The following is a 15,357-nucleotide window of genomic DNA, read 5'->3' on the forward strand; positions in this document are numbered from 1 at the left end:
CACACATATATAAAGGAAAAATAAAGCAAACAAAAAAAAAAAAAAAAACCCAAGCAGAAGAAAACTGCTGGATGCTGGATGGCTGGATGTGTTGTTGCTTTGGTCCTCAGACTTGGAAGTTCTGTTGAGCTGGTGACAAATCCTTTTTCTACCACCTGTACCTTTTACACAGCTAAGAAGAGTTTGCTGATTTTCAAACTGCTTCTTCATCTTAAAATTTATAAAAAGCTCTAAAAGAAATAGATAACTGTAACTGTACCACCTTCAGGCCGTGCTAAAAGGTTTGGCCCCAGACAAACTTAAAACACATGCTTGTCCTAGAAAGGCAAGAGAAAAATGGCTGCTAAAAAAGGTTTAAATGTGCTTCATTAGATCTAGCATCATAATTTTTGCATGCTAATTAACTTGCATCTGCATCTTTTCACTGTAGAGAGTTCATCTCATCACTACGCACTGATTTTTCCTTTTTTATTTCTTTTTTTTGTTTGTTTTGCTTGAGGAATTGTTTTGTTGGGGTTTTTTTAGCCAGGGGAAAACTCCTCACCATTCAGTATTGTATAATGCTGCTTCTGAGAGGAAAATTTTAATTTTTCTATGTAAATATTAGATCTTAGTTTAAACTAGTTCATGTCTCCAGTCAGTAGAGTCCTCCAGTGGAGTCCTCCCCATTGTTTAGGCAGTTATCTTTGGACAGGATGAACCACCCCGAAGTCCTGCTTCACTGGAGAAGGAGCCTGGCAGGACAAAGTCAAAGTCATTATGTTTGCCAGGTGAATGCAGCTTCATTGTACAGATGTTTCACACACTGAAAATCTCCCCTATCAGTTGCTGTGAACCACAGATAAAAGGGCTCTTATCTCAATTGCAACAGTGTAAATCAAAAGCAATTCATAAACTTTGTGGGTCTGCATCATCTATGAGTAAAAAAAAAAACAGAACTGGACTTAGGTTCTTTAAGAGGAGTTCAGAGTTCATATAGACACTACACAAATGAATTTTGAAATTTTATGTTAACTTCCAGGACCTAGTAAAAAACACACAAAACACACTTTCATTGAACTTAATCTGTTAATGATCAATAAGGGAAATAGAGAAGACTGCATACATTTATTTAACTTTATTTTTATTTGTATATTTAAAAATACAATAAGCAAAATAGCATGCAATAAAACCTTAACAGTATGTTTCTATCTATGACCTAAGTACTTCTGTAAAGAATGAAAATAAAAGCTTATATCTTACCAAATATTGAATAAAATTAAAAGGCAAGAGTTACCTTCTCACAGTAAATAAATTCAAGACATTAGTCTTGAATTAGGGCCTTCATTAAAGGCACTAAGATAAATCATGCAATTCCTATGGAGCAATTAAGATTTCTGAATGTACACAAAATATGATGACCCATCTCACATTGACAATTATAATTTCTTTTAGACAATTTCATGAGCTCCTTATATGTGCTTTTAAGGCCATAGTAGCAGTCTCACTTTTTAAAGAACTGTGCATAGTACTGCTTCCAGCAACACACAAGACACTGTAAGGGTTGTTTAAGGATAGTTACTTTAAAATCTCTCAGAATTGGTTCCCTATTAAAGCATACAAGAATAGATTTACAAGTGATGGTTTTGAAGTCACTAGTGATCTGGAAAATACTAGAGTAACATTATTTATGCCCTAAGATTTACCTGAAGTCTGAAGTATGTCCCAGTCCCTGGAATTTGATTTTGAGTTATCAATTTAAAAATAGAAATGTTACCAGGATAATTCATGTTTTATCTCTTAGCTGACCTGGATACTGAAATTCTGACTATTGTGCAAAATACATAGTGCTTAAGCAACTTTTTCTTCCGTTATTATTTTCAGCTTCTGCTTTGTTTGAATTTACTACTGTGTAATTATCTGAAATGAAACTTGAGCAAATTTTCTTTACAACAGAGTGCTAGTTTGTTATTTCTGTTCTCATTTAACACTCTCTTGTCTTCTGCAGCAACTTACTACTATGGGAAAAACTACAATAACTTGGACATTATGCTTTGTTTTGTTGTCTGTGTTATTACTCTTTTTATTATAATTTTTACTATTATTACTATTATTATAGGTTTTGTGGGGTTTTTTCTTTCCTTTTTGCTCACAGTTCCAAAGACACCTCCAGCTAACGTGGGTGGCAGAAGTGGAAGGCGACATGAATTAGTAATAGCATGGGAGGTAAGGGGCTTTTCTGATTAAAGGTTTTGTTTCATGTTTACTTCTTTGAGGGCAAAGCCAAGAATACTGTACTGGGGTTCCATTAAAGTAAAGCTGACCACAAAATGCTTTTCTTTAAACATGTTCTGAAGTTTCAAAGTGAAACCACATTTTCATGTTGTTTGAGCATAGGGCATCATTGTGAATCTAACCACCTATCATGAATCTAACCACTCAGCAGCACCTCCAAGGATGTGAGAATTATCAGTCATTTCTTCCTGACTTACTGTTAGAGTTGATACGACTTTTCCGGATGATATGTAAATGCTATACGAGAAGAAACAGTACCTAAAGGAAGAGAAGGAAAGCTCTGTAACTTTTTTAAAATTTAAATTAAGAAAGAATTATTTTTGAAAGTATTTCATAAAAATATAAAACTGGAGACCTGAAATAGACCTTTACCTTAAGAAGGTATTTGTGATGCAAGATGCAGCACAAATGAAGGACCTTAACAGCTGGGTATTGGAGGAGTGGGAGTTGCTTTCTCTGCTAAGCATAAGTAACACAGTAGAACAGAGAGTTTTTTCAAGGAGTTTTCAGATTTTCTAGATTCATTATCAGAATATAAATATATAAACCCCAGGAAAAATGTCACCAAATAAAGACATGGGAGTTTAAGGAAAAACATTTTAGCCTAGCCAACTTGAGGTATGATTGAGATGGTAAAAGACACAGATTTCCAGCTAGCTGCCTAAAGTGGAAAATTTTAGGACATCTGAAGCTCTTATCCTCTATTGGCCTGTCTGTCTTCTCTGACACCAACTGCCTGAGAGAGATGAGACAGAGCTTCACCTCTTCTGTTGAGAGAGAATTTGATGAATCCCAAACAAAAACATCAGGTGGATAAAACTGCATCTGATGTTAACCGGCCTAATCCCAGCTCCAGAAACCATATATCTGTATGTAGTATTCATATTGTTTATAGTGCTCCCCACATGACCTGAGTGTGAAATTACAGGAGTGTATTAAATCTCCTGCTCTGTACACAGTCAAAATTTTCTTCCAAAATAACCTGACCTTTTTTTCCACGAAAGCCAACTGTTGCTTCTTTACTTACAGCTAGGGAGTGCAGATAACCATTAAGATAGGTTCAAACAAGACTTTATTCACACAGCTTCAATTCACAGAATGTATTTAGCATTTGTGATGAAATCCAAGGGTTTTCCTACTTCTCTTGTATGTTTGGTTTTTTTTAATAGTGATTGTCTTGCCAAATCCATAAGTATTGCAAAGAATTAAGCAAGATTCCTCCTTTACATCTCAAATCAGTAGATTAGAAATTCTGTCTTGATTTTGTCTAGTCTGTCTTTGCCTTTGCAGTCATGATGATTTTTTTTTGTTTGTTTTTTCTTTTTTTTTTTTTAATATCATGGATGCAGAGTGCACAGTTTCAGAAGGATGAGTTGAAAATCGTGTCTACAAGTGAGGTGCCTGGTGATGAGACATTCACCTTCAATGTGGAGGGGAGAGAATTTGGTGCCCTCTGCCCATGCTCTGATTCCTGTGTTCATTAGCTACAGATCAAGAATGAACGCTTCAAAAGAGGGAGTTTAGACACCCTATTTTTAGCATTCCCCATAGGTTTAATATGCTGACATATATGCATAACCTAATTCCTAAATTAGCCCATCGACTTTATAATAATTGCAGGCATGAAAAATTCTATTTCTTGAGCCAGACATGTAAGATTTAGCTTTTGCAGTGCTCAGCCTCTCAACAGATAATTCCTGTTGCTGACTGCACTCTTATGGCAGATGTATCCCAATTTAAGTAGCTAATTTCACAGATCCTCTGAGAATAGAGAAGGGGATTATTTTTTTTTTTAACCAAGACTCAGTTTGAGAGTTAGAACATTACGTCCTGTCTCAAGTTGAACCCTGGATTTATATCCCTAACACTCGACACCCCACATGGATATAGAAATTAGACAGGCTGGGACCTAAAGCCCTAGAGAGGCTCACTGTAGTAAGTCTCATTCACATCATATTTTAGGAGCCCTTAACAATATGTTGCTCTATATTTTTAAAAAGGCCATTGGAAGGGTTTATCCCAGACCACTGGTTAAAGCATTAACCACAAAGTGAGAGACATAGAAAAAAAAGTATTTCTGAGGCCAAGAGATTTTTTTCAGTCCTAGAAAAGTGACCTAACTATGGTGATTAGGAAGAGAAACTATCTCACAAGATTCCTCCTCAGAAGAAATTGTGTCTACATGTCCCAGGCACGAGAAGTAAAACCCTATGATGCAACTGTAAGGGATGACCCACACAAGCACAGATTTTTGTCAGCTACTAAGTGATTGCTTTCTAAATTAGTAAAGCTACATCTTATCATTACTTTAATTTTTTTTTTTTTTTTTTTTTTTATAGCCAGTGTCAGAGGAGTTTCAGAATGGTGAAGGATTTGGATACATTGTAGCCTTCAGACCAAATGGAACACGTGGCTGGAAGGAAAAAATGGTGACATCTTCAGATGCCTCAAAGTTCATCTACAGAGATGAAAGCGTGCCACCTCTGACTCCTTTTGAGGTTAAAGTTGGTGTTTACAACAACAAAGGAGATGGTCCCTTCAGCCCTATTGTGGTCATCTGCTCAGCTGAAGGAGGTCAGTTAACCAGGAAGTTAATTGTATATTATGAACTATGTTGAGCTATTTTGATTTATTGTGTTCTATTATACCATACCTTTTTGGTCATAAATTTAAAAATCATTTGCAGAAGAAACATTAACCATGTTTGGCAAAGAAGGAGGTGAACTAATTCGCCAAGGTTACCCAAAAAGTTTAGGAACAGACTTCAAGTCACACCAGTCCTAACCAAAAAGAAACCCAATTTCTTTCAACGAAGGTTCATCCCTAATATGAAATCTTTAGTCTTAACTTTAAACTGTGCTGTTCTAACAATGAGCAAAGAAAGGATGATATTTTATAATATTTCATGATACTTTTATTGATGGGTAAATCAGATCACAGCTCAAAGACTAAATATAGTTAAGAATGTTCATTTTCCAGTTAAATGATAATAAAAGTGCACAGAATGCAATTTTGTTCTTTTTTTTTTTCCTATTATTTTCTCTCTTTTTTATTTTATTAGTATAAAAGGTCTGAATGTCCAAATATTCAAAGTGAATTATAGGAATAGTTCAGAAGAACAAACAAAAAGTATTTCTTGAAACTCTCAACAGTATTTTGTGGGGGGGGAAAAAAGCCTAATTTCTACTATTAAAAAAAATTGGAGCCAGTGTAAGGAAATTGCTTTACACTCAGAAGGTAAAGAAATGTTACCACAGGAATATTTAGAATATTTATTACTTGAAGTCGTATACTTCAGTTCTTCTTTTGCTTCACTATCTTTGAGTTATCCCACTGTCTCATTTTAAGGGAAAAGAATAAGTACAGTCCTAGTAAAGATGGGAGGAATTTCATTCTATCTGTAAAAAAAATGTCTGCACATAACAGTATTTCATATGAAGCTGGAAAATGTTAAAAGTTATTCCATATTAGCCCACATAAATGTGTCATTTTGGAACAATGATGTAGCAAAGATTATCTACTATTATTCTCTTATAGTAAACATAGAAACTGGAAATGCTGTTTTTGCTAAAAAAGGTTTCAGTAATTTGTTTATGTTCCACTGTTTGGATCAGTATTGCCATGTATTCATATTGTTATAAAACCAATTACATTTTACAATACAAAAATTTTTAGTACAGCTTGGACACTTTTTACAGTTGACTTGGCTGTTCCTCAAATAGAAAATGATACTATGAGATCGATGGTAATGGGTTTTGTTATTTAACAATTTCATACTGTAATCAGAAGGTTCAACAAAAATAGTGTTTCACAAGGAAAGGGTGATAAAACCTTGATGTTTTTTAATTTATTTATTTAAATAGCAGAGGCCATTTGAACAAAAGCTGAATGGTGAATCCTAGTAAGTGGTCCTTTGCTTGTTATTTTGGACAAGACTGGAAATGGAATAATCACTAATATATAAATCAAGTTTTCTAACATTTCTTTTAAAATGTAAACTTCACAAATGAAAAATAATTATATAAAATTAACTTCCTCTCTCTGCTCCCAGAGACTCTTGAATTAGACTCTTGTCTAATTATAATTGTTACTTGAAAGTACCCACCCATTATAGCTTTGTTAGTTCAGTCTTCATGGTTTATTTTTAGTAAGAAGAATTCTATGATATTAAATGATTCATAGGAGTCATATTTGAGGAAAAAAATATGGGATCCTGTGGCAAAACAGTGCAAAATAATTTATGAAAACTTTTCTCCAGAATAACCCTAAGGGATATACTGAAAACATAAAGGAATAAAACAGTTTATTACAGCTTAGCCCTAAGTAATATAGAGACTGAGGACAATGGATATTTCAGTTTGCTATAAAAAAGGGGCAATTGGTTTTGAAAGAGAAATGGACTTCCATAATTCAGGAGCTAAACAACTGAAGGTACACTTTCTCAGGTATTTAAAATGAAGGGTGATATTAAACAAAGTTTAATATCTGGATTGTCCTAGGGCTGATCCAGCAAACCCTTAGCTTCCTGATTTTCTTTACACATTCAAATCACTGTTCTTCAAATATCTAGAATAAAGGCATTGGATAAAATTTTTGAAAGTTAGAGAAAACTTTGTATCACATGTTAAAAGGTTCCTACATCTGCAGTTGCTTACTGACATAAATTTGTCTAGGGAAGTCTAAATCTTGGTGCCTCTTCTCCGCACACGTGGAGAAAAAAAGAAAAGAAAAAAGAACAACCAAACAAGCAAAACAAAACCACAAAACAAACAAGTTTGCAGAGGACAGGTTCTGGCCAACAAAGACATTTATTGTTTACTAAGAATGAATGCACCTGTTCTGAATGACTTTCACCACATAATATGGACACCCTGATTTTCACTGCAATGCCATTTGGGGTGGCTGGGAGCTGTGCCGAGGCAAGCAGCTTGGCAAGTGGTACTGAGTAAGATTTTCTGTGAACACAACTGCCTGACCTATGCTTGCAAAAAGTGTCTCTGGCTGAGGCAAAAGGCTTAAAAGATGACCTTTCAGTGAATAAAGAATCTCAGCAAGTACAAGCAAAACACAGCACACTTTTTCATAAGTACCTGGAGTAGCTAATTCTTTTATTTCTAAGTAAGATATCTAGAAGCTAGTATGATACCAATGGTTACTGAGGAATCAGTGGTGATGGCCTGAAATTGAAGAGGGGAAAACACTTGAATGGTTACAAATGTTTTAAGACATTTCTTCTCCTTCTTTGGCCTTTTGATTTCATAGGAAATATCAACAGGATAAAGCTCAGGGGAGAAAATATCCAGGAGCTAAAGATGCCAATGAATATAATGGAGCAAGAGAGAATATAATGGAGAAGCAGATTAAGAGGTTGTACAAAAGTAGCTGGATAACCCAGGAGAAAAGGGGAAAAAAAAGGAAATGTGACCCTGGAAAAGATGGCTTAGTGCAGTAGAAAAGCTTGAAGGAGGAGTCATTCCTGTGGACCTTAGGAAGGGAAGAAAGCAAAGAATCAAGGAGAGAAGAAGAAACAGAAAGAGGTTAGGTGCTTTAGTGACGTAAAAGAGATTATGAGAGTCAGGGACCAGTTCTAAAGAGGGAATGAGGATATTACAGAGAAGATGCAGGGTAGAAAAAAAGATACACAATTGTCTTCAATAAGAAGGCAGAACAGAAGGACACAATAGACATGTTCCAGCACCAGGGAAAGATAAGCCTGAACCTTTTTAAATGAATACTTTAAAAAGTGAAGAAGTCTAGCAAGCAAGGCTGTCTGCCAGAATAAAGGTTGAAATGTGCAGAACTAATGATGAAAAGCAACACAAACAGAGCAGAGAGAAATATTCTGACTGTACTTTCCACCAGGAAAATAATGGTATCAAATTCATGCTAGATCATGCTGAAACAAAGCTCTGAACTTCAGTGCAGCCACAGACTATTTGGACTCATAGAGAATAAAAATTGCAAATGCACATGATAATTAAAATTCTGAACAAAAGCAGTATTAAGCTCTATTTGTTTTAACTTCCCTGTATTCCTTGTATTTTTTCTTGATGACTGAGTTCCACTTAAATAATGAGGGGCTAAGAATGCCTGAACTACTGATACAGCTTTCAGTGTCACTGAAATCACAAGGAATCTGCATTTATGCTTTTAAATCACTGGAAAACATAAACTGGGAAAATCAAAATATCACTGTGAGAGGAAAATGTAAGAGTGTAAAGGTATGGGTGTAAGAAGTTTCTTACACTACACCACACTTCTGATAAGTGTGATGGCCAGGTAGCCAAGCAAGCATGGTTTAGCAAGCATGACAAGACAAAGTATGAGCTACAGATGTTACATAATAACATATCAGGAAATACAAACCCAGTGTTTGGATAAAGCAGAATAGCCTTGGGGTCTATGTCATTTCTGAAAAGAGCAATTAAAGAAACAGGAGTCAAACTAGAGGCCTTTTGCTGATAGTGCTGATAAATTTGGATGTGGAGAACGACCTTTCTCATTTTAGATAAATATTAAAGGACACTGTTATTTATGAGAGAATTTAGCTGCTCAGAGTGGTTCGGATAGTAAATCTGACTAAGAACCTTGTGTTCTGGCTGAGATAATTAGCAAATACTTTATCCAGTGCTGACTAACTGAGGAGGAAAAATGGTACTATAGTTTTGTTTGATGCATAATTAAGACAGTATAGAAAAGCTGATCATAACAATTAAAACTGGAATACATCATCACTAAATAACAGGATTTACTAAATAACAGTCCTTATGTACTTGTGTACTTATATAACCAGTCCATTAAAAAATAAGACCCTAATGGCTAGAACCTACCCACAAGAAAGACTCAAATGTTTTAATTTGTATAAGGGCATGATGCTGATCAAACTGTCACGAAGCTTTGCTAAAATCTGCAGTTTGGCTTCTCATTCTCAACAAAGAACTGAAGATGATACAAGCTCAAAGGACTAACAGGATCACCAGGAAATTTGTAGAAAACTAGTAGAGATTGTTTCTTTTGTCCTGGTAAAAAAAGGCTGAGTTCAAATAACATACAGTCTGCAAATCAGGTCTATTACTAGGGGTGGTGAAGAGCTTTTAAAGGTAAAGGATAATGATGAGACATCTTTTGTTCTTTCATATAGCTTTAAAAAGTTTTTCATCAGGCAAGCTAGTGGATGTTATGACCTTAAACAAGACACTGCTGAGTGAAAGATTGTTCTGGTTAGGCCCATCTCCATTTGCTTTTCACCCTGGACCTTTCTTTAAACAAGCAAATAAATTGCTCTTTTAATTTAGAGGACACAATATGCAATTACATACTTTTAAATACAGCCTCCATATTTTTAATTAAAATCTTATGTTCATGAAGTTCTGTGCTTCATTTTATAAGGTATTTGGGGTTTAGGTGAACCTGCAAGTTAATAAACTGGCTTATTAGATGTAAACCAGAGTGACTTATTTACTGCTTCTGCCAGCTGATTCATTTGGATTAGATTCTCTAGAAGTTCAGTGAGAGCTGTCTCCACTAATTTTTTAAAGAACAAAATCACGGTCCTGACATATAGGAGTTTACTAAACATTCCTTTGATTAATGACAGTAACCCCCATGAGAAGTTAAATGTGCAATTAATATAATAGGCACATCCCCTCCTCACATGCTGAGGATAAGTGGCTGCCAGATCACTTTGTGGAAATGAACTATTTATATTCATGAAGTTAGCAATGCATCTCTGAACTTTCAATCTAACAAAGCCTGAATTTTTTCAGTCCGTTTGTCCAGCTTCTACTCACACACCAAAATGAGCTATCCATGTGTACATAACAGGTTGGTGAAACCCTCTGCTCCTGATTTCCATGTGACACTCCACTGTGTAACAGATCCAGATTACGCCCTGGAGAAGGGAGATCTGCAGGAGGATGCATGCCATGAGCAAATGCTACAATTTTCTTTACTTACAGGTTGATACAAGAGGGAAAACTCCTCATGATTTTCCTTCTGATACATTTCTTCTGTGAATTTTTCCACAGACAGGAATTATCCCAGTCATGAGTCCTGGCTTAAGTCCCAAAATCTCAACTATGTGAAACAGTCTGGAGTCATAATGAAATTACCCAGACTGAGGTTCTTAATTTCAAATGAGAGCTCAGATTTTGAACTACCAAAGTGTGTAAAAATCCTTCCTGGAGTCAAAATGAGAAGTGAATAGGGTATTAAGTGATTGGATGAGGACTTCTGACTGAGGATTTGATCCACAGCAGAGTAAGCAACATAAACATATACTTGGATTAAATACTTGGAACAAATACTTGGAATTGTTTTTTTAAGATAGATCATATGGATATCTTTAAGGGTGAATGTTCAGGAAAACAGATCAGTTTATAGCCATAAACAAGGATAACACTATGAGTCTTATTTTTCTAATTTACCAGTATCAAAATTCAGGATTCAATCTGATGATTGAACATCAAGTCAATGAAATTAGTGTCCTGATTAACTATTGTCAGAGAGATTGATCTGAGATTGAACACGTTTCCTTCAACCGTGATTGCAGCACATGGACAACGTTATGTGGACAGTGGATACAGCCACTGGAGAACTTGCTGTGCTGCATCTGTAATTCAATCAGGGAATGTTAAAGGGACCATTAAAAACGCTGCCCCCCTTTGTTTTTTCAATCAATATGACCTCAGTCAGACAGCAAGAGGTACCATATAATGTCAAGATATTAACAAAAGAATGTGATTATAACATCAGTGACCATTATAGAAAAACCTAATGAACCTGTCGAACTTATCATTAGCTTTAGACACCCAGAATAAAGCATGATATTAGAGTGAACCACAAACTGTATTATATCACCATAAATTATATGGTCCTTCTCCTATCTGAATCAATAAAAATGTTATTCTCCATAAACTTTCAGACAGACATAATATACCTTATTCCTAAACACATAACTACTTTTTTTTGCTGAAAACATATATTCTCAAAGTCCAATATCAGCAAAACTGCATCGAATAACTTTTAGATATGTAAGAAATGCATTTTCTTCACATAAAAAATATGCAAACTACATCTACTTCATTTGCTGAAAACAAATTTTAAAAATATATGAAAATATTCTGTGTTTCTATTCTGAGCACTACATAAACCACCCCTAGTGAAACCTATGAAGAGGAAATCATTCCTACACTCACAGAAAATGTAAAGGCTGACAACCAACATTTTGTGTTCATCTCAAATTATTTATCCCTCTACCATCTTTTTTTGACAACAAGGTAATTGCTTCAATAATACAGAAAAATAGAAAAGAGCTTTTGCTACACAAATCTCAGTAGTACATAGAATAGAAAGCAGAATGTAACTATTGAACAGAAAATTATATTATGAAGAATATATTTCTGTATAGCAGAATTCTTTCAGTATTGTATTCAAAAGATTGTTTCACTTTTTTCTGGAGATATTTTTTTTTATTCTTTGTCACCCGAAGCTCCATATATATTTTACACTTATTAAAGCTTATTGTCGGCAAACACCATTTTGCATCACATCAGAAATGCTTCTTTTCTTTAGAAGTAAATAAAATAGAAGATCAAAAATAGCTGCAAACATTAAAAGTCTGAAATCAAAAAGGATGAAAAATTCATACAAGCAATGTCAGAGAAAAAGTGTATGGTAGCAAGCAGTGCCAGAAAATGGCTCCAATACGATCAGAGAAAGTAGGGTAGCTAATGAGTTGAGACTGATATTAAGCATTTTACTAAGGCAGTTTGATCACTGAGAAAAATATCTTTTCAACTCAGCCTGTTCCGTGAGAAAAGTCCTTTTCAGTAGCTCCATTAAATGAGCCCCCAAAAATATTTTTTAGAAAGCTCTTTGCTGTGCCTCCTTCAAAGGTAAAAGCCAAGACCTGTGTCTACCCTTCAAAGGACATTAGAAATATAATGAGGGACATTAGGTCAAGGAAGAAATCACAGGCTCTGCAACTGCAGGCAAAAATGAATTCAGCTTTTTACTTAGCAAATGAACAACACTAGAATGGTGGAGAAATGCCACTACTGTGTGCTTCACTGTTGTTGCTCAAGACTTGTTTCTACAGCTTGTCTTAAGCAAATTTTCAGTAATATTTAGCAAAATATCAAGCAAAAGATTTCTTTAACTCATGTCTCAGTTTGATATGTGACAATTTTGGACCATCTTCACTCCCAGTCATTAATTGGTGATCCCAACTGGTCATATGCTCAATTGCCTGTTGTGGCCTGTGAATTCCCAACTACCAAAAGAAGTTAGACCTCTGTGAAGTGTTCAATAGCATGAAATCAAAAATAAAAATGTTTCTGTGGCAACACTGTCGGGCAGGTGTGATATGTAAAGCATCCTTGCAGCCCTAAGCCTCCAGCACGTACCCTGGCAATACCCAGCAGTACTGAAGGAACTCCCATCTTGGCTGAAGGGCAGGGAGGGTCCTTAGCTCCAGTTTAGCAGGAGGTCAGGACTTCAGGAGGTCCTATGAAAAGCCTGGGGCAAGAATTGTGGACATAGTGCCAATGATCAGCACAGGTAATCAGAGGGACAAATCCTAGGTTTTAATGCCTTCTTTAGAAACATTTGCATCCCAGGTCCAAAATAGTAACTGCTTCACAAAAGAGAGAAGATGGCACACGCCAAATACTGGTGCCTGTGACTTCAAGGACATAACATAGTCCTACAAATTACTTTTATGTAGCATTTCACTACAGCTCTGAGTATCACTTCTTATTCCATATAACCCTAGGGCAGGACTGACTGAGCATCCCAACAAGGTATCACTCATCCTGACCTGACAGCATGGCACTAAAAAGCCAGGAATAGCATGGATGCTCCAATTAGTGCTGAAGCTAGGCTGATCAAGGTGTATGAAAGCTCTGTGTGGATGGAGGGACAACATTTACAAGTATTAAAGATTTTTTTTAAATCATAAACATGATTCTGTTACAGTTGGTGATCCCATCATCAATGATGAGATATTGATGTAGCATGACACAAATAAAGGAATACAACAATAAAAATCTCTTCATCTTGTTCAGTTTTTCATGTTCCCTGAAATGTCAAACCTTCTTGTGAGTATTAAAGTAGAATAAAAGAAGTAAATGACAGTTTCAAATGGATTGTTTTTTATAAATACAAGTTATTACAGTGGAGGCTTATTATTTCTATTTTTCTTAATACAGAACCCACTGCTGCTCCCATCGATGTCAAAGCTACGAGTTTGTCTGTATCAGAGATTCTTGTTGCGTGGAAACATATTAAAGAAAGTCTGGGAAGACCACAGGGATTTGAGGTATGAACACAGAATATCATAATGAGAAGCCTTGTTGCTTTTGCTAGCATTGCATTCTCCTAACATGTGCAATAGTGAAACTTCAATAGAAATTATGCTTGTTTTAGCATATATATGACTAGGTGTAGAACAACGGCCACAGCTGTAGTACCAGCACATCTTTTATTTATTTGTGCTTGAAAACTGTTCAGCGCCAGTTCTTATGACATCTTTTTGACACTTCAAAAAGAGCTGAAAGAGCTGCAAATGACCCAGCATGCCTCTTTCACAGGCTGTGGAAGATGAGGTATCGACTCTTTCCAGCTCTGAGTGACCAGTTCAAACCTGTTATTTACTGAGAGCCATGAGCACAGAGAAGGAAAGAGCCTCTGCTGTCCTTGTGCCCTCATCCCACAGTGGCCGGGGGACATCTGCTGGGCAGATTGCAAAAGGTGGGGTCTTAGGAGGGAAGCAGCAGCTGCACCCACCACAAATAAAGCTCTGCTTAGAGACAGCCCTATCTCATTTATTAAAAAAATCCCAGCCCTGGCAACACACTTTCTCGCATTTTTTGATCCAGTTGTAACTTTGGATACAGTTTACAATACAGAACTCCAGGAACAGATCAGACCTGATGATCTTAGAAAGGAAATATAGATGTTTAGGCAGCACCACAGCCACCATGCTCCCCAGCATTGCCTCAAGCTGGATGGCCTTGACCAGGGCAACATACTTACCCCACATCTTAGACACAGACAGTTGGTATTTTTTTATCTGATTTGCTGTAGCTTCTTGGTACCTAAGACATTCATGTCATGCTCTCCAGTGCAGTTCACTGTGACCATGATGTGTCCCCCTTAGCTCTCCCATGTGTCCACATCTCTTTCCCACATACCTCTCCCTGCTGAACTCTGCAGTCTCTCTTGTGCTTCGTCCCCACTTCTTCCTTATATTAAATATGTTTTTACCAAGTGGCTTGCTTCATGTAGCAAAAGTAGTATCTATTTTATGTTTAGAACTGCTATATAGAGATAACAAAAATGTACCTGATAGAGATGATATTCACCTTGCAAATGCTATAACTCTCTATGTTGAAGTGTTCCACTTGCTGCTAACCTTTCTCTTCAATTTCCAGTTCAGTTTCTTATTCTCTGAAATAACTTACTTGCTGCACCCTGTCTTTTTCTCTTTAGAAAGGGGCTGTTTTGTTAATCTCAGTTATCTTGATGTCTTTTAAATTGCACCTCATATTTTTACTATTATCCTCATTCCATTGATCATATTGATTCTCAAAATGTTCTGGTAACTTTTTCTTCTTTTTAAAATAAAAAATAGGTTTGCTTTCTAAAAGTGAACATCGTTTCTCCAGAAACTTATTCTTTTGCAACTTGAACGTGTTTTGCATTTACGTGCTTGTCACAAAACATTTCCCTTAGATGTACAAATGTATCCCAGTGATAGGTGTCTGTTTCAGGTAGGACAGTAGGATCTGTCTGTCTCAGAGGTGGTCTTCCTGTCTTAAAAAGTGTTTGAAGACAAAAAAGTGTTTGAAGTGTTCTGAAGACTCATAGCTCAGCACAGCCTGAGTTCAACTGCTCACTGTAACACTCACCTGCTCTACTTCTTTCATGAATGTCTTAGGAAAGAATTAGGAAGTTGTTATTGATACAGCAGGGGTTATTAACATTATGTCTTAATAATGATTTGGCTCCTCATTGTGCTGTACACCAATTTTAGGATTCTAGTCTGAAGATTACAGAGTAGGTATTTCAAGACAGAGACCT

General features: G+C 36.0%; 1 protein-coding gene across 2 annotated transcripts in view; it reads left to right on the forward strand.

The window, feature by feature from the left end:
- The window catches only part of CNTN5 (contactin 5), a 590,995-nt gene that overhangs the window by 563,686 nt on the left and 11,952 nt on the right, over window positions 1–15,357 (forward strand). For both annotated transcript variants that reach the window (XM_071734290.1, XM_071734300.1), the window contains exons 19-21: window positions 2,135–2,205; window positions 4,614–4,848; window positions 13,485–13,594. In XM_071734290.1, the coding sequence (XP_071590391.1) occupies window positions 2,135–2,205; window positions 4,614–4,848; window positions 13,485–13,594 (416 nt within the window). The remainder of the gene's footprint in view (window positions 1–2,134; window positions 2,206–4,613; window positions 4,849–13,484; window positions 13,595–15,357) is intronic.

Source organism: Heliangelus exortis, chromosome 1 (genome assembly GCF_036169615.1).
Source record: "Heliangelus exortis chromosome 1, bHelExo1.hap1, whole genome shotgun sequence".
NCBI classification, from domain to species: domain Eukaryota; kingdom Metazoa; phylum Chordata; class Aves; order Apodiformes; family Trochilidae; genus Heliangelus; species Heliangelus exortis.